Below are 23,802 nucleotides of genomic sequence, written 5' to 3'. Positions count from 1 at the left end.
TGCAGGACCTAGCCTCCCTCATCTTTGTCTGGGCAGAACAACATCTACAATCCCTGAAAGCAGAACATCTCAGAGGGATTTGGAATGTGACAGCAGACTGGCTCAGCGGACAACAAGTTTTTCCGGGAGAATGGAAACTTCATCCAGCCATTTTCCATCGCCTTCAGTGTCGGTTCGGCGCATTCTCAATCGACCTGTTTGCTTCCAGTCGCAATTGCCAGCTTCCCAGGTACTTTGCCCGATACCTGGACACAACAGCGGAAGCAGTGGATGCGCTATCAACACCGTGGCCAGAAGGTCTTTTGTACGCCTTCCCTCCAATACCAACGTTAGCCAAAACCTTGAGGAAGGCGCGAAGCAAGAGGGCACAGCTGGTCCTGATAGCACCATTTTGGCCACGCCGACCGTGGTTCTCGGACCTTCTTGCAATGTCAGTAATGGATCCTTGGACAATCCCAGTCAGGCCAGACCTTCTGTCACAGGGTCCAGTATGGCACCAGGACCCCACTTGGCTCAACTTAACAGCGTGGCGTTTGAACGGGGACATTTGAGGTCGGCTGGCCTGTCTGACGCTGTTATTGATATTATCTTGGCCTCAAGAAGACCATCTACCACTCGGATTTATCAACATACTTGGGTGGCTTTCTCCAAGTGGTGCCAGTCCCACCACTACGATCCATCCCAGGCCACCATGCAACAGGTGCTACAATATCTCCATAACAGCTTCATGATGGGACTTAGACCCAACACCTTACGTCGACATGCCTCTACCTTGTCGTCTATTCTGTCAGTTTCTTCTTCTGGTGCGACTATTGCCTCACATCCGTTCATCAAACGCTTTTTGAGGGGAGTCGCCCTACGAACTCCGACTGTTGTCCATCGGTTTCCCTCATGGAGTTTGCTGAAGGTTCTGCAGGCTTTGCAACGCCCTCCGTTTGAACCCATCGGGACTGTGCCTCTACGTATGCTGTCCTTCAAGGTCTTGTTCCTGATCGCAATCACATCTGCCAGACAAGTTTCGGAGTTGGGCGCATTGTCTTCCGCTCGCCATCTCTGCGTCTTCCATAAGGACTCTGTTGTACTGAACTGATCCTTCCTTCCGTCCCAAGGTTGATTCAGTTTTCCATTGCAACCAGGACATTGTTTTGCCTTCCTTTTGCCTGAATCCTACCCATCCTCTCGAGAAGGCTTGGCATTCGTTGGATGTCCGGAGGGCTCTCAAGACCTACCTGTCTAGGACCCAGGAGATACGACGAACTGAGTCTCTGTTTATATTCTTTAACCCACGTTCTATGGGGCATAAAGTAGCTAATTCCACTTTATCCCGCTGGCTGTGGGCTTGTATTGCTTTAGCTTACGAATCCCTTAAGCTTCCAGTACCAGCTAGCATAACAGCTCATTCAACTAGGTCAGCGGCCACTACGGCTTCTTTTGCTACCAACGCTCCTGTTGCTGATATCTGCAGGGCTGCTGTTTGGTCTACCCCTCACTCGTTTATCAGGCATTATAAAATAGATCGTTATGCCTCTGCCAATGCCTCTTTTGGCAGACGAGTGTTGCAACAGGTTCTTAATGAGGATTAGCATGTGGGTGGTCCCTCCCTGTATGGGCTGCTTTGGTACATCCCGCAGTGATGGTATACCTCCTATGGAAAATGTACCATTGGTCTCACCTGAAAGGTGATTTTCATAGGAGGTATCCCATCACGACCCTCCCAGCTGGAGGATGACTAGATATTTTCTCGTGTTATTTATTCCTGTTACGCTATTATATTTAAATTTTATAGTGAAGTCAAGACTCCTAGTTCTGTTATTTCGCTATGTTGGAGTCACGTTATTATGAATGTTACTATTGTGTTATTTTCCTGCTGGCAGGCCTGTTGGCCTTGTTATTGTATTTTTAGATATTTCTCCTTAGACTCGCTGCGAATGAACTGGAGAGTGGGAGGGGCCTGACGCCCCTAGTCTTGACTTCAAAAACATTCTTGCCTTCGCACGATAGGTGGAGCTACAACCCGCAGTGATGGGATACCTCCTATGAAAATCACCTTTCAGGTGAGACCAATGGTACATTCCATTTCTCCATCAATGTTGTAGAAAATCTACATGCAAACAAATAATTGGATAACTCCTCTTATTTCTGGATTAAGCATGGACCAAAAAGAGGCTGTACTATTACTGAATTTCTGTCTGAATTCTTGTACACACAAATTGTAGGCAAATAGGAGTGCAATCCTATGCTTGTTTACTTGGAAGTAAGCTCCACTGTGCTTGGTGTAAGTATGCTTAGTTAGGATTGCAGCCATAGTGCTTAAGATAATGTTCTAAACAAAATTCCCTTTTAAAGAATCTTAAAACAAAGAGTGCTTGAGACAAATTTATTCTGACTAAATTTTCTCTCATTTTGTACAATTTTCAGTTTTGTTTCTGTGAGCATCTGAAATCTTTTAACTAATGTAATTGAATTCCTTACTAACAGTAAAAAATCTGGAGGATTAGGCTGTTGTTCTTGCAAACATAATATCTGAAACTATTGTATGTTTTTAATTATATATGTTGTATGTTTTTAATTATATGTGTGCTTTTATCTGGAAGCCGCCATGAGTTCCAGTTTTGGAAAAAGGGCAGGGTAAAAATAATGATAATAAATAAATAAATATTCTGGTAAGAGGTAATATGTTTCCAGTAATTCTGTCTAGCATAGTGTGCAACAAAATAGATATGGCCCTCCAACCAGTCACCAATATTGGAACATTAGGTTGAGACCTAGGTTTCTACTATGCATGGTTCTTCTAGTCTTACTTCCCCTTATCTTATGCATTGCTTCCCCCACTACTGAACATCACAGAACTTGCATCTTTTCTCCATTTCCCTCATTCAGTTTTGCTTGAGACAGGAAGGCACCTGGGTGGGGCAGCATTGGTTGGTGACCCAGGTGTTGTCCTTTTTAAGGGGCAGATTTGTCTCAAGATCTTCTGGCTGCTGACAAATGATACACAATGGATTATCTTTCTTGGCAAAGAATTCTCTTTGGTTTCTGCTCTCGCTAGTGCCCCCATGATAGCTTCAGGCAAGGCTTTTTTTCTTCTTCGCTTTTTTGAAATTGTTTTTTTCTTAGATTATTTCTGTTTTGGAATTTCCTGTATAGCCTCAGACATCTAAAGCTTTTTTTCATTTTGCTTTTAATATAAGTTAGATTTAGAGAGCAACCTAAACCCAAAATCCACTGGGATGAGCGAGTTAGGATCTGGCAGATCTCTAGCTCAGCCGGCTCAGCTGAGGCTCACATAAGTCCCCAACCCCAGCTCAGCCAGAGATATGCTCATGTAATTCCCTCACACTGGCCTGGGGTGAGCCTGGATAGGGGGGACTTACACTGGATCCTTACTCCATTCAGCTCAGTCACATGATCTGGCAACCTGGCAGAACTTACACCAACAAAAAGGGTAGTGTAAATCACTTGCTTTTCCTCTGCTAGGCTTGCATGGGCTCAGCTGGCAGAAGCCTTGCTCCTGGTGTACTTTATGCCAACTTAACTTAAACTGGTGTAAATTATACTGGCTTCCCATAGTTTGTATTATTCTCTGATTGAAGATGGTAATTAAAGCTTATCTCAGTATAATCATGTAGAATACAAGCAAAGTGATTATTGAAATGCTAGTAAGTATATCGTATTAAAAAATGAGACCTAGATACTCTTCCGCTTGAGTCTGCATGTAGGCTGAGATCAGGCATAGATTGTAAGGTTGTGAACCCCTTCCTTCCATTTGGCACCTAAAGTGCCACGAAAGTGTTTGCATGTACATAAGGACTTTTGTGGGGGTTTGGGGACCCTTGAAGCAGAAACCCATGAAAAACCAAGGGATTCCACCAGAAGGAAAAATTGATCTCATACATACACCACTGTGTACGGGTAGACATCTTTGGATCCCAGCGGTGAAATATAACACCCAAATCCAGAGTGATCATGATTGCTTGAACTTGGAATCTCCCTGAGTCTGGGAGTAGTACTGATGATTGAATTAGCATGATGGCAATTTGCTACATTTTATTTCTAGTCAGTTTATGTTTAGATACTTTGATTCAAATTGACAATTAATTATATTCCAACACAGAGATTCATCATCATGATTTTTGCATATATCTGTTGTTCCAGGAACGATATGTAGTAAGCTTGATGCCTCTGCAAAAGAGTATATTACCTTGGAAGGTGAGAAAATCTTGGTAAGCCAAACATTTGTATTATGAATAGCTACAAACTTTTACTTGCTTACAGCTGTGTTTCCCTTGTAGAGTCCACCACAGTTGAAACCATTCAACCAAGAGGAGTTTATGAAAACACTTGAGAAAGCAGGGCCTCAACTTACCTCTAGGTTAAAAGGAGACTGGATAGGACTGTACAGGTAACTTTGTTCTATACATTGAGTAATACCAAGATTACAGCCTGAAATGGATGCAAATTTCATGTTAAAAATATCTTGGAAACAGCAAATTGCCTCTAATGCTAACCGAACTGTTTTTTTTACTTGTTTGGGTTTTATAAGACTATGAATGTAACAAACAGTTGTGGGCTTTCATTATTACTTGATCAACAAGTAGCTACTGGGCTAAGTCCAAGGTGCTGGTATTGGGGTATCAAGCCTTATATCGCTCAGGTCCAAGATACCTAAAGGTTTTCTCACTCGTTATATACCCCGTGGATCACTGCACTCTCGAGGAGAGGGCCTCCTACAGATATCAGCTCATTGGAGATCTATTCCGTACAATGTAGGAATTGGACCTTTAGAGTGGTGGCACCTACCCTTGGAACCCCCTTCCATTACAGATCGGACAGCCACCACTATATTTTCGGTGCCTATTAAAGACTCTTCAGGAAGCCTTTAAAGCGGAGATTTTTATATCTCTGTTTCTATCCATATTAGATTGTGATTGTATTCATATATGCTTTTATTGTCTTTATTGTTAAATTGCTTCAGGATGTTTTATGGGAAGCAACTTATAAATGAAATAAATAAATAATGAACAAACATATAAACGGTAGGCATTTGGCAAAGGGACTGTGCACAATTGTATTTTTTTAAAATCTTTAGAATTCTTCCAACATTTGTACAGACCTTACGGCCTTTTCACTATTTCAAAGAGGACAGTCCAGCAGGAGGTTCTCAAGCAAAACTCTCAATGAGATAAATGAGAGCTGTGCAGTAGTGTAATGCTCTTGCACAGTTGCCATTCATTTCAGTAAGAATTAAACAAGAGAATTTGGCTGTATTGGGCCCAAAGTGTCCAGGTGCCGGACATTTTACAGTAAGTTGAATGAATACAAGCCTTCATTTGTTCTCTGTGTAGCGTTGTATATATATTTTTTCCTGTCCCATAAACAGAACATGCACCATTTCTGAGCTCTGTATAGTATTTTGCTACTAACATTAAACAAATGTGTAGGAGTGGTGGTAAATGGAACTGAAACCAAAATCATGCAGTTATTTTCTAGAGCAAGTGGCATATATTAACAATGTGACAGTACACTATACTGTCAGATTCCTTCCCATGCTTTATAACTGATAATTTAAGCTATTCATTCCTTTCACAGCCTCTGTGAGGTAGGCTTTATCATTTCCTGCTTTATCATTTGGGAATGGAGGCTGTAAATTAGTTTATCAAGAAATTCAGTGAGTCCACCATGGTTCACCCAATGTTTTAGCACTGGGGTCTAGGGATTGTGTAGAATATTTGCAAAATCGGATTTGGTATCGAATTTTGTGATAATCCGTAAGTTGATCTCATCATCAAACAGGCTCCCACTCTGCATTCATTTGTGGCTGTTAGCGACACCGTAATTTTTAAATCCACAGTGAGAATTTTTGTAATCTGCTGCTGTTGCATACATTATATAATTATACATTATATATTATATATATAATTTGTTGTTATGTGCCTTCAAGTCGATTATGGCAACCCTATGAATCTCTTTTGGATATATTCATAGAGTTTTCATGGTAAGAGGTATTTAGAGGTGGCTTACCATTGCCTTCCTCTAAGCCTACGGCACCTAGTATCCCCAGGCGGTCTCCCATCCAAGTAGTAACCAGGCCTGACCCTGCTTAGTTTCGGAGATCAGACGAAATCAGGCGTGTTTAGGGTAGTATGGCCGTAGGCATATATGTTATACATTATATATTATATAAATATACAACAGCATAAGGAATAACGGAGAAAATTGTGTAAATAATATAATAAATAAAATAATGGATAAAACAACAACTGGGAATCACGATAACTAGCGGAACGCAATTTACAGCGAATAGGAACTGGCAGCCCATTTGATGAATTGAAAAACTGAACAGAATCAGATAGCGAACCCCATGGGGTCCCAGGTTTACTGTCTGCACTAATATATTTACTCTTGAAACATCTGGGACTAATGGTTCCATGTATATCTCACATTAGTAGCCATTTATGTAGTTTCCATTCAACCCAAAAGCCTCATCTCTGCATGTGCAAATAGCACAGAACACTGTTGGCATGAATCAATCCCTTCTTTCCCTTGCAGAAGGAGCTATTTTAGTACAGGAAGTAACCAAGCCTGTGTGTGTGTGTGTGTGTGTGTGTGTGTGTGTTTTAATAGTTGACTAGATTTTAATGAACAACTTATTGATTGAATTTATATCCTGCCCCTCCTCCCTATTCTGTCATAAGAGAATTTGTGTTTGTATTTGCTTTACAAATTTTTAAAAAACATGGGGGGGCTGTCCAGCATTTCCCACAATCAATATTATTTCACCCTTTTATGTTCCCTAATTATTTTGAAACTGGTTATGTAAATGTGTAAATGGTTGGTTCAGAAGACAGTGAATCACTGTAACTTTGATTCCAGAGCGTCACTTCGTTTCACTAGTAAAACTAATTTCCCCTTTGTCTTAAAGGCATTTTTTGAAATCTTATAACTTTGATGGTTGGTTCAGGACACGACGGAAAGAAATGACCCAGAAGCTGGAGGCGCTACATTTAGAAGCATTGTGTAATGAGGTCAGAAAAATGGCTTTGCATTAAGCTTTTTCTTCTTTGTCCTCTGTATAGAACTACTAAAATTCAAAGCATAATTTATACTGGTAAAACACCAAGTGGTAGGGGTAGCACTATTAATGGCTGGGATCCAAAGGGCTCTGCATGTTCTTCCATGTGTGCACCTGGGGCTTTTCAGACACTGACTTCCAACTTCAGTTCCTGAAAATCTGTCCCCCAAAGGTCAAAGGACCCTTTGGAGATCAGGATTGCATTAGATGCAGGGGCTGCAGCTCAAATGGGGAATTGCCCCCTCCCCCATTCTATTCGTGGAAGCACTTTATAGGCATCTTTGGATCTTAGCCAATATTATTTATATTAATATACATTTATATTATATTAATATTTTAGGTGCTGTATCACTTTAGGGGGTTGCATGATGAAATGTTCCTTCATACAAAAATAAATAAGTAAAAATGGAATCCCTACACAAAGAAAACCAGCTTAACAGGGAGAAGATTTGTAAACCAGCCTTCTCCCAAATTTTTTATTTGAGCAGGAATTCATTTATTTTGTGTATGAAGGAGCATTTTGTCACATGAGCTCCCACCTGTAGCCTGAAGTTGTAGAGACAGGCCACATTTTGCAAGAACTGAACCATTAATCAGTAGTAGAAGTTTAAAAGGAAAAACAATCCACAGGAGAATCCAAAATTTCTTTTGATAGGGTTGCTATTGTTTTTTCTCCCCACTAGGATTCTTTACCTACCCCACCACACCATCTCTTCAGTCTAAAGAGTGCATACTCCCATATCCACCTGTCTGAATGCTATTACCTTCCACTTTTACCATCAGAGATAAGGCAGAGAGTAAAAACACAAGGCTTTTTTTTTGCCCTTTCCAAAGAAGATTGCCTGGTACCCACTTTATTACCTTTAGGTGCCAGGATAAGTCACTCTCTCAGGCATTTTAATGAATTCATATTGTAAGCACTAGTAACTTTAGTGCTCCACTCCACTGGGTTATGGCTTTATTGATTTTTTTTAATTGAATAATTTGTTGTTGTTGTTATTTTGAATTTTAAATTTCTTTGTAAACCACCCTGGGGAGACTTTTCACTGTGACAGTTTTTAACAGTTGTTTTTGAAAATTTGTATGGGTTTTGCTTAGAAGCCCTTAGTAAAGTGGGCATTTAACACATTTCATGAAGCTACAGTAATGAAAGATTTTTGTGTCCTGTCTTCATAAAGAAATTCGCTGCATCTAATTTTTAAGCATATTCTTTTGATAGGATTTGCTTTTTTGGAGTCAGAATCATACTGAAGTGGAAACGGTGGACCTAGTCTTGAAATTAAAGGATAAAATGGTAGGTAGTCAAATTGGTAGGCAAGTATATTCAACGTGCTATTTGTCAATGTTTTGTGTTGTGTCTCATTCTTACCAGTCTAGTTAAGTATCATTAGGGCTTGAATTTTCTAGTAAGATACTTATTTGCCTTCCAGCAGTTTTTGGTAGTTATTCCTCTGAGTCTTCTGGGCTGGGTTTGCATATTCAAGCAAACCATAGGTAGATTAAACTAACCATGGCTTAACATTATGTGTGAACTAGGCCATTTTCTTGATATAATGAAAATAATAGCATGCTTTCCTAGAGTAGCAGAGGCTCTGTGAAAAATCTTCACGTCTACAGACCTGAATAATATTAAACCTGCATTGAGCAGGAGATTGGACTCTATGGCCTTATAACCCCTTCCAAGTCTACTGTTCTATGGTTCTATGGTAGCTTGGACTGTGAAGGGTACAGCACTCCTGTATTTCCCTACAGCTGTAGTTGAGATTAAAGAAAGGTGCTTACTGAATAATATGCTTGCTTGTTAGTAGCTTCTTCTTGGTGGTTGCGTGCAGTTAGTGAAGAAAACTGCATTTATTGTGGCTGTATACTATAGCAAGAGTGGATTTTTCACATTCCGCAATATTAAATTGAAAATACCCCCCATGCCATTCTGATACTTCCCATAAGCTCATTTCAAAACAAAACCTTACAAAACGTGTAGTTCTGAACTCAGAAATGCTTGCTTAATAACCCTCTCAATTTTCATGGCGATACACAAAACAGTCAGAGAGAACAGAGAGTTCAAAGTCTAGAAAGAGAGGGGGAGAAACCCAGAGCCCTTTTGGACTTTTTTCTGTCAGAGTTCTCATAATCTGCTGAAATTCATTAAAAATCAGCCATGTTCACAGCATGCCTGTAATCCTAATACTGACCTTGCCCCCTACTCTGACCTTCGTCTTCTGCAGTTTAAAAGTTTAAAAAATGCCTGGCTGATTTTTAATCAATTTAAGAAATTTTGGCTGGAACCCTATGATAATGCAGGGCATGCTCAGTAAGAACCAACTGTCAGTGTTCTAAAAGCCTCACAGCTGCTGGGCTTGGCTAATAAGAGGGCCACACCCACACCAGACTTTGATTTCACTTGAGACAGTCATGGCTTCCCTCAGAGAATCCTGGGAAGTATAGTTTGTGAAGGGTGCTGAGAGGAGACTCCTATTCCACTGAGAGACCTCGAGTGGCCAGAGTGGTTTAACAGTCAGCCCCTCTAATTAAAGGTCTGTGAGGGGAACAGGGCATCTCCTAGCAACTCTCAGCACCTTTCACTAACTACACTTCCCAGGATTCTTTGGGAGAAGCCATGACTGTCCAAAGTGAAATAAAGGCCTGGTGTGGAAGTGGCCAGGGACAGCTTTGGTTTAAATTTGGGTGGGAGGCTACATGTGCCTGCTGTAGAATAAAAAGGTGGGGGAAACCCTGAAAAAGAATGATACTGTTCACAATGTTTTCCTTTTGGAAAGGAAAGGGGTTTCCCTTCTGCCCAGTGCCCACTCACCCATTCTCCTCCCCTCCCCCCCTGCCCCTCCCCCAGGTCAGTGTTGGACTACGACCTGGGAGACCAGGGTTCAAATCCCCACACAGCTGTGAAGCTCACTGTGTGACCTTGGGCCAGTCACTGCCTCTCAGCCTCAGTGGAAGACAGTGGTAAAACCACCTCTGAATACTGTTTACCATGAAAACCCTATTCATAGGGTCAACATAAGTTGGGATCAACTTGAAGGAAGTCGATTTCCATTTTCAAACATGATTGCACTGAAATAAATCCCATTGAACTCCAAAAGTATGCAAATGATCAAACCCACCCTCCCTTCTCCTCCCTCCTATCCCCTCCCTCTTGCCCCTTCCCTCCCCCTTCCTTTGCCCCCCATCCCCTTCCAATCCCCTCCTTCCCCCTCCTCCCCCCTCCTCCCCCTCCCTTTCCTCCTCCCCATGGTCAGTTTTACCTAAAGCATGATTGCACGGAAGTAAATACCATTGAACTCTATAAGCATGTAAATGATCAAACCTGCCCTCCCCTCCCCCTTCCTTTGCCCCCCTCCAATATGATCCCTCCCCCTCCCTCATGGTCAGTTTTTCCTATCCTAACCATGTTTGCATAGGAGTAAATCCCATTGAACTCAATAAGCATGCAAATGATCAGACCTGCTTTTCCCCCTCCTCCCCCTCTCCTCACCCTTCCTCCTCCCCTCCCCTCATCCTTTTTCCTCCTCCCCCCCCTGCCCACTCCAGCCCTCCCTCCCGCCCACTCGGTCAGTTTTACCTATCTTAAGCATGATTGCATGGTGTAGATCACACTGAATTCAGTAAACATGCAAATGATCAAACCTGTCCTCCCCTCCTGCGTGCTCCCATCCCAGTCCTCCCCTCTAATTTTTCTCTCCTCCTCCTCCCCATCCCCTCTGGTCAGTTTCACCTATCCTAAGCATGATTGCAGGGGAGTAAACCCACTGAACTCAGTAAGCATGCAAATGATCAATCCATTCTTAGCAAACTTGGGACAGGATCCCATTTCTTACCTCCCGGATTAAAAAGCAGGGAAATTCACTAATAGGCAAAAAACCCCTTGTGGTTAAGAACGTACCTATAGCCCACATATATTTCTGTCAATCTTTTAAAAGCAGGGAAATTGGGCGCTATAGTGAAGCTATGTAGGGGAGCTATATAGTGAATTCTGTATCGGGGAGCAGAAGACCTAACCTCCTCTCTGAGATACTGTACTGCCCTACAAATTTGTCAAAATGCAAACACCGTTTGGGTTGGTCTGTCGCAGTCCAATCCACTTGCTGTGTAGCTTGGAAGAATTTGGTAACATGCCTCTGAGCATATTGTGAGTGGTGGCAAAACCTGCAATCAGCCCAAATAATAGAAAGAAGACATGTGCTGTGCTGATCTTGTTTTAGCAGGGAGACAGTTGATATAGTTCAGATGGTCACTTTAAATATGTCTTACTTTGCAATTTTAGTGACGTTTCCTATAGGAAATCATTTTCTTTTGTTTCTGTTTCTGTGAACGTGAAGTTCAGCAACACTTTGTAAAATTTACACTAAAAAAACTCCAAAAATAATTGTGGAATAATGGCACTGACTTCTGCAGAATAATCTTCAGTGGACCTCAGGAGTGTCTCAATTTGCACAAGATAAAACAGTAGGAGGTGAAACATATTCTAGCAAAATTCTAGCTGTGCTCTATGTTTTTAATTGACCGTGCCCACCCTGCCTTAAATAAAGTGGATTAAACATAGCAGGCTGAAAACATACATCCTCTTTTTTTGAACAGCTAGAGTCATTGCTGAAGTAGCAACATATTGTAATCTGTCTGATTTTACATCAAAGTGCAGTTTCAGATTCAACTGTTAATGCATCCAAAATAGAAATAGACCATAACCTCCAATTTGAAACACAAAAGGCTGTCTTCACCATCATATGACACTGACCAATAAAAGACTTTGAAATTAATAAAAATAAATTTGACACAGGTTTCTAGGATGAATAAGAGGGAAATCAAATTTTCTAGTTTAGATTCTCTGTATAAACATTAGTAACACAGGAAAGAAGCAAAGTAAGAAGAACACCAACAAACATACAAAAATATAATTCTCTATCTTTGGAGATGGCAGGTGTTGCCACCACTCACCATATGCTCAGAGGCACATGTTACCAAATTCTTCCAAGCTACACAGGAAGTGAATTGGACTGTTGAAAGACCAACCCAAATTGTGTTTGCATTTTGACAACTTTGTAGGGCAGTCCAATATCTCAGAGAGGAGGTCAGGTCTCCTGCTACCTGGTGCATTTACTATAGCTGCCCAATTTCCCTGCTTTTTAACGTTTGATAGAAATATCTGTGGGCTATAGGTATGTTCTTAAACCGCAAGGTTTTTTGCCTATTAGTGAATAAATATTCTTAGAGAATACATTGTAGTTGAGTTTTCTATTTAATTTAAAACTGCTGTCACTTCTGTTGGGGAAGGGAGACTGCAAAAAGTTGTTGTTAAATAAGAACCCTATCCCGAGTCAGACTATTGGTCCATCTAGATCAAAATTGTCTACACTGTCCAGCTGTGGCTCTGCAGGGTTTCAGACAGAAGTCTTTACCCAGTCCTAAATGGAGATGCCAGGGATTGAACCTGGGACCATCTGCATACAAAGTAAATGCTGTGCCACTGAGTTGTGCCCTTTCCCCATATGGTCTATATTGAAATGCCTCTTTTGGGTATTCATGGCAAGGGTATGCTTCCTTCCTACTGGTGACTCTGCAGCCAGAAATGACATCAAGTCCTGTGCAGCGTTGGGTTACAGGTTAAGCCTGGGACAAAAAAGCAAGTGGGTAGCTTGTGTAGCACTGATCAGATGGTCCTGTGCCTGGTGCATTGCTTAGCACACAAAACTCTATCGCCTTTCTCTTTCTGTTAAGCTGATACCTTCCTGTTTTGTGAGTTGCATGCATCTGCCTCAAATATGTTCTGAATGTTTAAAAAGCATTGTTCCACCCAGAAAAAAAAAAAGCATGGTCAATCTCAAATTTCAGAATAGCTATAGAAGTTCTCACTTAAAGTTTTGGAAGAGTATATAAAGCTTGTCTGTAAACATCTACCAAAATTATGACATGACAGCCAAGAATACATACCGAGATTAGATTCCAAGACTGACTGCATGCTGAACTCAGCTTGCATGAATCCTCCTTATAATGTCATTTACATGTGAGCCACTTTGTTTCTCTAGATGCTTGCACTAATATTAATGTACCTGTATAGCAGATGTTTGGATGGTTTTAGTTTCCACGTTCTTCCATGATACTTACTTTCATGAATGATGAATTCTTGTGGATTCTTTTAAGATTATAATGGATTTTTAATTGCAGTTTCTTTGGTTACAGGCCGATGGAGAAAACTTACCTGTGAAACCAGGCACTATGGAAAAGTTGCAGATGCATATTGATTCAATTATTCTTGCGCTGCCAGAAGATTTACAGGGTATCCTGATCAAAACTGGCACAACGTGACTAATTGGATTTTTATCTCGCCATATATACATCACATATTTCAAGAGCGCTTGCAGAGAACTGTGGACATGAGAAGTATATTGTAATAGAAACCATGCCAATACTTTAAAAGGTTATTTTAAGCAGCCACTTAAGTTCAACTTGCATATAGAAGGAACTGAAAGGTTTTTGTGTTAAAAACTAAGTGCTCTTACTGAACATCTGCATGCATCTTAAACCTCCACAATGCAATGCAGTCATTGCAGAGCTTTTTAACGGTGCTAGTCTGCCCACTTGTATTAAACTCAGGGGAAACAATATTCCTGTTGGGTTAAAAGACTATCCCACTTAAGATAATAGCCAGTAGCTCTCCAGTGAGTATTTGTCTTGATATTTTACTTCCCATTAAGATCTGAAATGCTAGTCTACTAAATATTACAACTTAATTTAGACATTATGGAACCAATGGACAAACCTTACTTTGTTTATTCAACCATACAATTTGTATCCTGGGTTTCCTCCAGTGAGCTCAAGCAGTGTACCTGATTCCTCATCCTTGAAGCAAATTTATCCTCACAGCAACCTTTGAGGTAGGTTCAGCTGAGAGACAGTGACTGGCTCAGGGTTAGTGAGATTCATGGCTGAGCAGAGATTTGACCCTGGATCTCCCCAGTCCTAGGCCAATACTATCCACTACTGCACCACCCTGGCTCTTACACTAGTTTAGCAATTGGGATCACTCTTGTAGGCTTGAAATGCCCCTCCCTCTCATGGGTCCATGTATTCTCTCTCCCCCTCCCCTTCTGATAATTGTAGTCTAGTATTTCAACTGGGCAAACTAGGGTTGCTGATTACCATTGTTTACAGGGTGGATTGATTTCAAATCAGCGCAATACAAATCATGATTTAAATCAGCAAGGGAAAAAAGGCTGATTTAATCAAACTTCCCATGGATACATCTTTATATATTTCCTAAGCAAAGGTGCAAATCTTAGTATTGGAACCATCTTAATTTACAACTAGATAGAGTAGTATTTACACTGTTTCATTCTTACAACCAGCCCTTCTATCTCTTTGTCGCACAGTATATATTTTGTATATATGCTTTTTTTTAACCTTTTAAAATATTTGCATGTAGAGTCTCTTACAAACTAGCACTATAGAGATTAAGACTGGGACTATAGGAATCTGGGCACTGAACAACTGTCTTTTCTTTTTTCCTGTGCTGCTCCTTTTTGCTTCACTCTGCTTTTGCCCAGCCCCATCCTCACAAGAAAAAAATAAGTAGCCAACAAAACTGAAATGCCTGTGACTGATAGATGGAAGAACTGGTCAAAGTATAGGTAGAAAGTAAATATTAATATGTGAGAAATAAAAAACCTCCTTTAACTCAGTAAAGCTGCTATAAACATTGATTCAGTTTAGAGATTTAATTGTAGAGCTAACATGCTTATATTGAGATTATTTAATATCACATAATATTTAACAGACACTTAGAATTTACACATTTTAAAATTTTGATTTTAAATTTGAAAAGATCAAGTGGGGGGGATTGTGTGTTGTTCTTTTTGAAAAGAAACATGCTAAAAATTGATTTTTACCTTCCTAATAGATTGTCTCCAAACAGGACTGAAACCTACTAAAGTCCCTGGCTTAATTCCTGGTTTGGAGGCAGGGATTAGAATAACTGTACAGTAGGGTCCCACTCACATGGCAGGTTGAGTTCCAGACCCCCACCGAAAAGTGAAAACCGCCGAAAAGCAGATCAGCTGTAGCGCGGGGGTCTGGAACCTAACCCACTGATCGCGCCGGAGGAGGAGAAGATCAGCTGTAGCGCGCTACAGCTGATCTTCCCCTCCTTCGGCACTATCAGCTGGAGTGCAGGAGTCTGATCACCCCGAGGAGGAGATGATCAGCTGTAGCACGCTACAGCTGATCTTCCCCTCCTCTGGCATAATCAGCTCCAGCACGAGCGTCTGATCGCACCCGAAGAGGAGATCAGCTGTAGCGTGCTACAGCTGATCTTCCCCTCGGGTGAGATCAGCTGGAGTGAGGGAGTCTGATCGCCCCAAGGAGGAGAAGATCAGCTGGAGTGCACTACAGCTGATCTTTCCCTCCTCCAGTGCGATCAGCTCCAGCGTGGGAGTCTGATTGGGCCAGAAGAGGAGATCAGCTGTAGATGTTCCCCTCCTCCGGAGTGATCAGCTGGAGTCCGAGAGTCTTATCGCACCAGAAGAAGTGATCAACTGTAGCGCTCTACAGCGGATCTTCCCCTCCTCCGGCGAGATCAGCTGGAGCGCAGGAAGCTCCAGCCACCCCGCCAGCTGATCACCCTGCTGGCACCGTATTAGCAGAACGCCGAGAAGCGGGGCCCTACTGTAGTTTGTGCTGTTCAGACATACAGCAGATCATAGTTACCTTAAACCATGGACAGAAACACTTGAGTCCAGGGGAAAGGAGCATACAAACCTGTGAGAAACTTCCTGCTCACATCAACTCTGTGACATCTGAATCAAACTGATTGCTTGAGATTTTCAGTGTGTGATAGTGAAATTACTACCTATTAGGTCAGAAATCTGTCCTCTCCTTTTTTTAGTACAGAATCAGATTAAGTGGGTGCTTCTCATCAAAAGTCTTAGACTCTATCATAAATCTAAAATTTAAATTGCAGTACTAAAATTAAAATGTCATCAATTGTTTAACTGAAATTTAACTATACATGACAGTCATTGCGGAAAATACACATTGGACATGTTATGCCTGTAAAACAGGCTGCTGAACTGAAACATTTCTATTTCCTCAAGCCAATATATGAGTGAGGCTGTCTCTTCTGACATCAGTAATCAGCTATTGGATTACTGGGAGATAGGAGTACCTTGAGTACAGCCTTCTTTGTGTGGTGGATTTTGGAGTGAGCTACCTGACCCCCACATCTTAGATTCAGGACTTTCTCTTGTCTAGCAGCATTTCACACATGCAGTGATCCATAAGGGCAGTTCGTGTGCAGAAACAGACTTTTGTGTGTGGATTCCCTTCCTGGATTGGGATGATGGTCATTTACTCCAAAGTATCTCTGTTAAATAGGTATGGGAATACTAACCAGCATCAAATCAGTGCCCATCGCAATTTTATAAAGTGTTTTGGGATGTTTTACTATCATGTCATACTACTTTATTTTAACTACCTTTTTAAAAAGAAACGGTGTAAGAAGGAAGAGGCTGTCTTAAATCTATTATTTCTCTACCACAGGCTTTTGCAAATCACAGCTGACTCTTCAGGTACCTTCTTCTAATCTTCAGGTACTCTACCCACAGGTAAAGGCAACAGAGAAGTGGGGAGAAGTGTGCTAAGCTCCACCCTCCATTAGTTGAAGAACACACCTCTGAAACTGGGAGCCTCCTGTATTTATGGAGGCTACCTATGTGATTTAAAACTTGCTGTTCAGAATCTCATGGGGAACCTCCAAGAGTTCAGGAAGTTTCCAGCTTTAGAAGCTTACCCTCCAACTCATGGAGGGTGACAGGGATGACGATGGGGGTGGGTAGACCCTAGTGCATTTGTCAACACTCTCGTGTTACTTTTACATATAAGTAGTATACCTGAAGAGGGCTAATGTGAATACTATACATATGCTTAATGCATCATTCCTCATTGGCAATAAATTATTGTATTAAATGCATAACTTCTTGAGAACACAAGAACATAAGAGGTTTATAGCTCTGTATGAAATAGGACTTAAAGGAATTGTTCAAAGAATGTTATATAAATTCTAACATGTACCAATATATTGTGCATGTTACTGTTAGGAGCAGAAATGCAAAAGCTGGGTCAAGACTAAACTATGATCAATATCGCACAACATTTTATTCATTTGGATAAAACTGACATGCATTGCAAGCCTGTTGTAGAAAACTGCCTTTGTATGATATTTTGTATCATTATTTAGAGTCTTTAATTTTAGCTATACATTATCCTCTGTATTTTTAAGAAATGTATTTTAATATTCACTTACATGAATTCCAAATCATAAGCTAAAATTAAAATGTATAAAAACAGACTTCAACAATCATGCCACTATTGCATTAATATTTAACACACTGTTTTGCACAGCTGATAAGTAGCATTTTTAAAGTATGGCCACTAAATCTTCATTAACTGAAGCATTGCATAGTATATTGGAAATAGCTACATTAGCTTATTTTCTAAATGTATTTTTTAAGCAAATAAAATGGACTTTTACAGAAACTTTGTCTCTATTTATTCAGCAAACTACATGAAATAAAACTTACAGTGGAATTTGTGTTCACTACCTTGAAGTAGTTCATTCTTGCTTATATTCTGACACTACATTCTGTTCTAAAAGGAAAGATGCATATTGTGGCTGAAATCCTTTACAGATCTGTGTGGGAGTAATTCACTGGAGAAACTAGGATCAAGGTGTGGGCTCATCATCAGCTGCAACTGTCTTGACTTTTGTGCTGCTTTCCCAACATCTGCCCCTTATTGCCACCTTTTAGCACTATACTATAGAGACACCTGTCAAGAGAAGGCAGGATTCTGAATTTGCAGCACTATAATAGTGATACTGGGTGGTATCCAACTGGTGGTGCTCCACTGAGAGAAGGCATCTGTCAGCTGAGTAGACAGGGAGACAATTTCCAGTGATTCCTCCTCCCCCAGTACCCCCCTCAAAACAGCTCTGGATGGCACCTCCTGAGCAGATTTGAATGTAGCAGAGATGCCTTCAGGGGAAAGGAAGAATTGTGGAAAGGGTCTCTGTGATGTTCCTGTAAGTTAGCATCTGTAAATATGGTAAGTGCGGGTCTATTAGGTGATGTATAGTAAATGACAGAGAGAAAGGGGGAGTACATGGGTTAGAAGCTGAAGTATGCTGGATGATGATTGGCTGAGTGGCTGGCTGGCTGAAGGTATAAATGTGAGGAGAGTTCTGGGAGGGAGAAGTTGAGTTGGTTGGAGTGAGGTTTAGTGAGGGTTGGTTGGCAGAGTTCTGAGGGAGGTTTGGATTATATTTGGCTGATATTTAGAAAGTATATAAATGAACAGAAACATAAAGAGTGACACTAAATGAAACCATACACTTGTTAAACAATCCTAAGTAATCTTGTTATTTCCTGGTATTATTTAATAAATACTTAGATCCTTGTCTGGAGAATATACATACCAGAAAGGAGGGCAAGGTAATTACCAAGGCTGAACAGAAACAGTATCTAATGGTGGCAGCGGTGAAGGGAGATATTGTAACAAAGACAAGTATCTAGAGCAACCCAGAGTTGTATGCTTTATAGAGACAGATTCAAGGGGGTTGGGAACAGCATAAGCACTCGGTCACAAAGTAACCAGCTATAGAGACACTCGGGCAAAGTCTCTGGGAGTATTGGTTACAGGACGTGACTGGTGGTGTTGCCTAGCAGTGGGATCTAGTGAGATCTGTGCTAGAGCGGAGTGGAGAAAACATAAAAACAACTATCCTGACTGGTGGTGCTTAGGGAAAGGCAGTAGCCACAAGCAGGTGGGAACCTGACGGGGAAAGCCAGGGAAGGACGCCACAGTCTCCCTCCCTGTTCCACTCTGACAGATGCCTTCCAACAGTACAGTGACACCAGTTGGATAACACCTGGTGGGAATCACAGGTCTTTGCAGGAGCACTTCACAAAAGCATCAAGGGAAAATGTTCTTACCCTTACAGTGAAGCATGAGGCCTTAGGTCAAGGGAAGTCATGAGACAGCAGTGCCAAAATACATCAGCAAGGGCAAGTTCAATATTGCTTATATAGTGATGCATCCAGAGCAACACTTTACATTTCCTTTCAGCTTTACCCTTTGCAGGTACTATTTGCTGGCACATGTTAGTTTTAGGAGAAATCCAATGACATACCAGCCAACATGATGGAATTCCCTTTTCTCCCCTTCCCTGTGCCCTCCAATCTGCACCAGAAAATCCCCCAACCCTCTGAAAGAGATTCTGGGGGCATGTAGAGAGGAGTCCTGTTGGTGCATATGCAAGTCTATTGTGTAAGCAGGATATGACCCACTATAATAATCCATTGTTATAATTTGCTAGATGTATATTACTAAAAAATTAAGTCATCTTAAGATGACTAACATACATAGCTGTTCTCTTGGAGCTGAATTCATACATCCTCCAGTAAGTTTGCTGCACAGTGCAAAATGTAAAGAGGGATGGGGAGGAGAAGCAATCAAAATGCCTAGATCTTTGGACTATGAACTAGCTTTAACGAAAGAAATTTCAGTAAATGAGCACAGTAGTGAAAATGGATGTACTCATTAAAATGTAGGGGGGGAATATTAAAGATAGAAGCTCTGATAATTAAGGAGGACAATGGCCAGTGTAGAAGAGAGTGTTGGGATTCTGTCCAGCCTATTTGCAAGAAGACTTGCCTCCCTGGGCTCCTACTGGGAGAAAGGGCAGGATATAAATCTAATAAATAAGACTTGTACTTCGTTAAGAAGGTTCACCCTTTCCTGCAAAAAAAAAAGATGGCCTGTAGATGGTGTGGAAATGCTCTGTGGTCTAGATGCTCTGACTAGATTAATGGGTGTGGTGTATCAGTGACAAATTGCTCTAGCACAAGGATCCTTGCAAGTCTAAAGAACTTGTGTGTGATAAGGGACAACATAAATATGTTTTTTTTTAATAATATGTTTTAACCCTTTTTTAAAATAGTGTTTACAGCTTTTTAAAAAACGTTTTTAATGTTTTATTTTAATGTAATGTATATATGATGTTTTAAAGTGTTTTTAGCGTTTCTGTTTGCCGCCCTGGGTTCCTTCTGGGAGGAAGGGCGGGATATAAATAAATAAATAAATAAACAAACAAACAAACTTCACTAACCTGTCCCCTAACTGCCCCCAAAATGTTTTGGACTGCATTTTACGTTGTTAGCCTAAGAGTAGTTATTTAACTTTTGTAAAATGTATTTTGTAAATTGTTTTATTGATGTATTTTATATTGTATTTTTATATTCATGTTTTTTGTAAGCTGCCTTGAGGGCCTTTGGCCAAAAGGCGGGGTATAAATAAATTAATAATAATAATAATAACTCCCATCAGCCCCAGCCAGCATGGTAGCAGCATTCTTGCCTATAACTCTTCTTCCCCTTGGCAATGGCCAGCTGCAAGAGTAATAATCAAACAGCACCACTCTGTATCTATTTGCGTTCAGTCATTCCTGCTATCCTTTCCCCTTACTGTAATATCATACCCTATACCAAAACAGTGATCCAAAACAATTTAAGGACATCTCCGGCTTAACAACACAAGTAATAAGTATCATGTACTTCGTCTCAGCAGTTCTGCTACAAATTTTCAGTTCAGATAAGCAGAAAGAAAAGCATTCTTAGAAGATAGTCCATGTTAGGGAATAGGTTTTGCCACCAATGTGATTGTATTTCCCACCTGCAGAATTTAATTTTCTTTGAAACCCTCTGAGTGAAGCAGCTGTTCTATATAGAAAAAAACCCCACTGCAGTTGATACACCATTGTGCTGGGGGCAGAACATCTACCATGCCACTAGTGACACCAGCATCTGGCATGAGAAACAAGTTTTGCTTTCTCTCAGCTGTGCTCCAGATTGCAGTCCCATTTACAGCAAGGTTAGGGAACCTTTTTTCAGCCTAAGGGCTGCATTTCCTCAATGGCCGCATACCAGTGGTGGACAGGACCACATGCAGAAAGTGGGTAGTGTCAGAGGCAAAAGTGGAAAGAGCAATGGATGTGACCCTTATCTTTGTATAGTAGGCAGCATTCTAGCCATACAAAGTCAGACTTTCCATGCATACCTCTCCCTCTCCATTCAGGAAACTGAGAGGTATCATCAAGGGCAGATCCTGTCAAGAATAGCTAACTTTGGTCAAGCTGAAATGGGCCAAGCAGAGAGAATTCTGGGAGCCTGTGCTTCCATAAGACTCCCTACTGGGGAAGATCTGCAGCTTTGTGTCAGACAGACAATTTGTGACTTTGCGAGGGGATGCAACTGATCCCTAGCTGTTATCCCTTATCAGCTTCATGGGATTAAAAGTCAGGAAGAGGGGGTGTTGTAGATCAGGACCCGTGGGTGATGCTGTCTAGTTCCCTTATCTTCAAAGACTTCAAAGGAGTAGATCCCCTGCAGGGGCGGGATATGACTATTTACTTTCCCCCCTCCTTGTCATTGGTTAAACCCCATAAAAAAGGAAGGGTAATCTTCCAAGTTCAGTTCACTATTTTCCATCTACCGGCACTCGCTGAAATATGACAGAGAAAGCCTTTTTGGGAACCAGGCTGATCTATGTAAGTATAGGACCCAGAGCTTGGAAAAGTTACTTTTTTGAACTACAACTCCCATCAGCCCAATCCAGTGGCCATGCTAGTTGGGGCTGATGGGAGTTGTAGTTTAAAAAAGTAACTTTTCCAAGCTCTGGACCTAGCATAGTAAGTTCTTTATTTTACACTTTTGTCTGTATTGAACCTCTCCCCTTTTGTCATCCCCCTTTAGGATGCACACCTTAACATGGTGAGGGGGTTTAAGAGTGTTGAAGAAACTGAGAGCAATGCCATCAAGAGTCTAGACCAAGAGGCTAAACTCCTAGCAGGGGCACCCATGGCGGAATGGTCAAAGCTGAGACACCAGACTAAGATGCATCCAAACTCAGAGGAAGGCAATGGTAAACCATCTCTGAATACCTCTTACCACGAAAACCCCATGAACAGAGTATCCAAAATGCAACACGAGATAGTGCTGGAAGATGAGACCCCCAGGTCAGAAGGCACTCGCCAAGCTACTGGGGAAGGACAAAGGACAAGGACGAGTAGCGCTGTGACTAATGGTGCAGCTGGGTCAAAGCCGAAAGGAAGCCCAGAGGCTGAAGTACACAGATGCGAAAGGAGAGTCCGGAGTTGTACGACGCACACAATAGGAACATGGAATGTGAGAAGCATGAACCAGGGAAAGTTAGAAATTGTCAAGAAAGAAATGGAGTGTATCAAGATTACAATACGCATGAGAAATTAAAATGGATGGGAATGGGACATTTTTAATCAGGCAACTACAAAATATTTTATGCAGGAAATGAGAAATCAAGAAGAAACGGGGTTGCTTTAATAGTGAGAAGTGATGTAGCAAAAGCAATTAGGAGCTACAATGCAAGGTCTGAGCAAGTGATATCAATGAGATTAAACGGGAAACCTATCACCATAACCATCATCCAAGTCTACGCTCCAATGTCAAATGCAGAAGAAGAGGAATTGAAGAGATTTTACACAGAGGTACAGGAGGAAACTGATCACACACCAAAATAAGATATGATTATAATCATGGGGGACTGGAATGCAAAAGTAGGGAACAGAGGAGAACTAGGAATTGTGGGGAAATGGGGCTTAGGTGACAGAAATGAAGCAGGAGAATGACTTACTGAATTCTGTGAAGCCAATGGTTTGTTTCTAGCCAACACATTTTTTGAGCAACCAAAAAGACGACTGTACACGTGGACATCACCAGATGGTCAATATAGGAATCAAATTGATTATATAATTGGAAACAGATGATGGAGAAGTTCGATACTTTCTGCAAAAACAAGACCAGGAGCAGACTACGGTACAGACCATGAACTGACTGTATCGAAAATCAGAGTAAAGCTAAAGAAGAAGAACAAAGCAATCATAATGCCAAAATACAATTTAAATAACATCACAGAAGAATATAAAGATCAAATAAGGAACAGCTTTGAGGCTTTAAACTTAGTTGACAGAGAACCAGAAGAACTATGGACTGAAGTCAGGGACATTATCTGGGAAGAATGTAAAAAGACAATACCTCTTGTTAAAAAGAGAGAAAGACCTCAATGGATGACTGAAGAAACTCTTTCAATGGTTAAACAGAGAAGGAAAGCAAAAGCAAAAGGAGATAGAAACTCGGTCAGAACCCTAAATGCAACTATACAACGACTAGTAAGTAGGGACAAAGAAAACTATTACAATAGTTATTGTATAGAAATAGAAAAGGACAACAAAATGGGAAGAACAAGAGCCCTATTCCAAAAGATTAGAGAAATGAAAGGGAAATTTAAACCATGAGTAGGGATGTTGAATAATCAACAGGGGAACACACTGACTGACCAAGATGAAATAAAAGGAAGATGGAAGCAATACATAAGAACATAAGAAGAGCCTGCTGGATCAGGCCAGTGGCCCATCTAGTCCAGCATCCTGTTCTCACAGTGGCCAACCAGGTGCCTGGGGGAAGCCCGCAAGCAGGACCCGAGTGCAAGAACACTCTCCCCTCCTGAGGCTTCCGGCAACTGGTTTTCAGAAGCATGCTGCCTCTGACTAGGGTGGCACAGTACAGCCATCACGGCTAGTAGCCATTGATAGCCCTGTCCTCCATGAATTTGTCTAATCTTCTTTTAAAGCCATC

General features: G+C 41.2%; 1 protein-coding gene and 1 pseudogene across 2 annotated transcripts in view; one reads left to right on the top strand and one right to left on the bottom strand.

Annotated features, from left to right (window-relative positions):
• DENND6A (DENN domain containing 6A) overlaps window positions 1–14,049 on the top strand; it is a 63,948-nt gene extending 49,899 nt beyond the window's left edge. For both annotated transcript variants that reach the window (XM_061618300.1, XM_061618299.1), the window contains 5 exons: window positions 4,156–4,209; window positions 4,293–4,402; window positions 6,923–7,025; window positions 8,292–8,366; window positions 13,265–14,049. In XM_061618300.1, coding sequence (XP_061474284.1) covers window positions 4,156–4,209; window positions 4,293–4,402; window positions 6,923–7,025; window positions 8,292–8,366; window positions 13,265–13,390 — 468 coding nt within the window. In that variant the 3' untranslated portion in view covers window positions 13,391–14,049. The remainder of the gene's footprint in view (window positions 1–4,155; window positions 4,210–4,292; window positions 4,403–6,922; window positions 7,026–8,291; window positions 8,367–13,264) is intronic.
• Window positions 6,037–6,155, bottom strand: LOC133382491 (5S ribosomal RNA; annotated as a pseudogene).
• Window positions 14,050–23,802: the final 9,753 nt, after the last annotated feature.

This window comes from Rhineura floridana, chromosome 3 (genome assembly GCF_030035675.1).
Source record: "Rhineura floridana isolate rRhiFlo1 chromosome 3, rRhiFlo1.hap2, whole genome shotgun sequence".
Taxonomy (NCBI): domain Eukaryota; kingdom Metazoa; phylum Chordata; class Lepidosauria; order Squamata; family Rhineuridae; genus Rhineura; species Rhineura floridana.
Note: the sequence above shows the minus strand (reverse complement) of the source record. Positions and strands in the feature narration are given on the sequence as shown.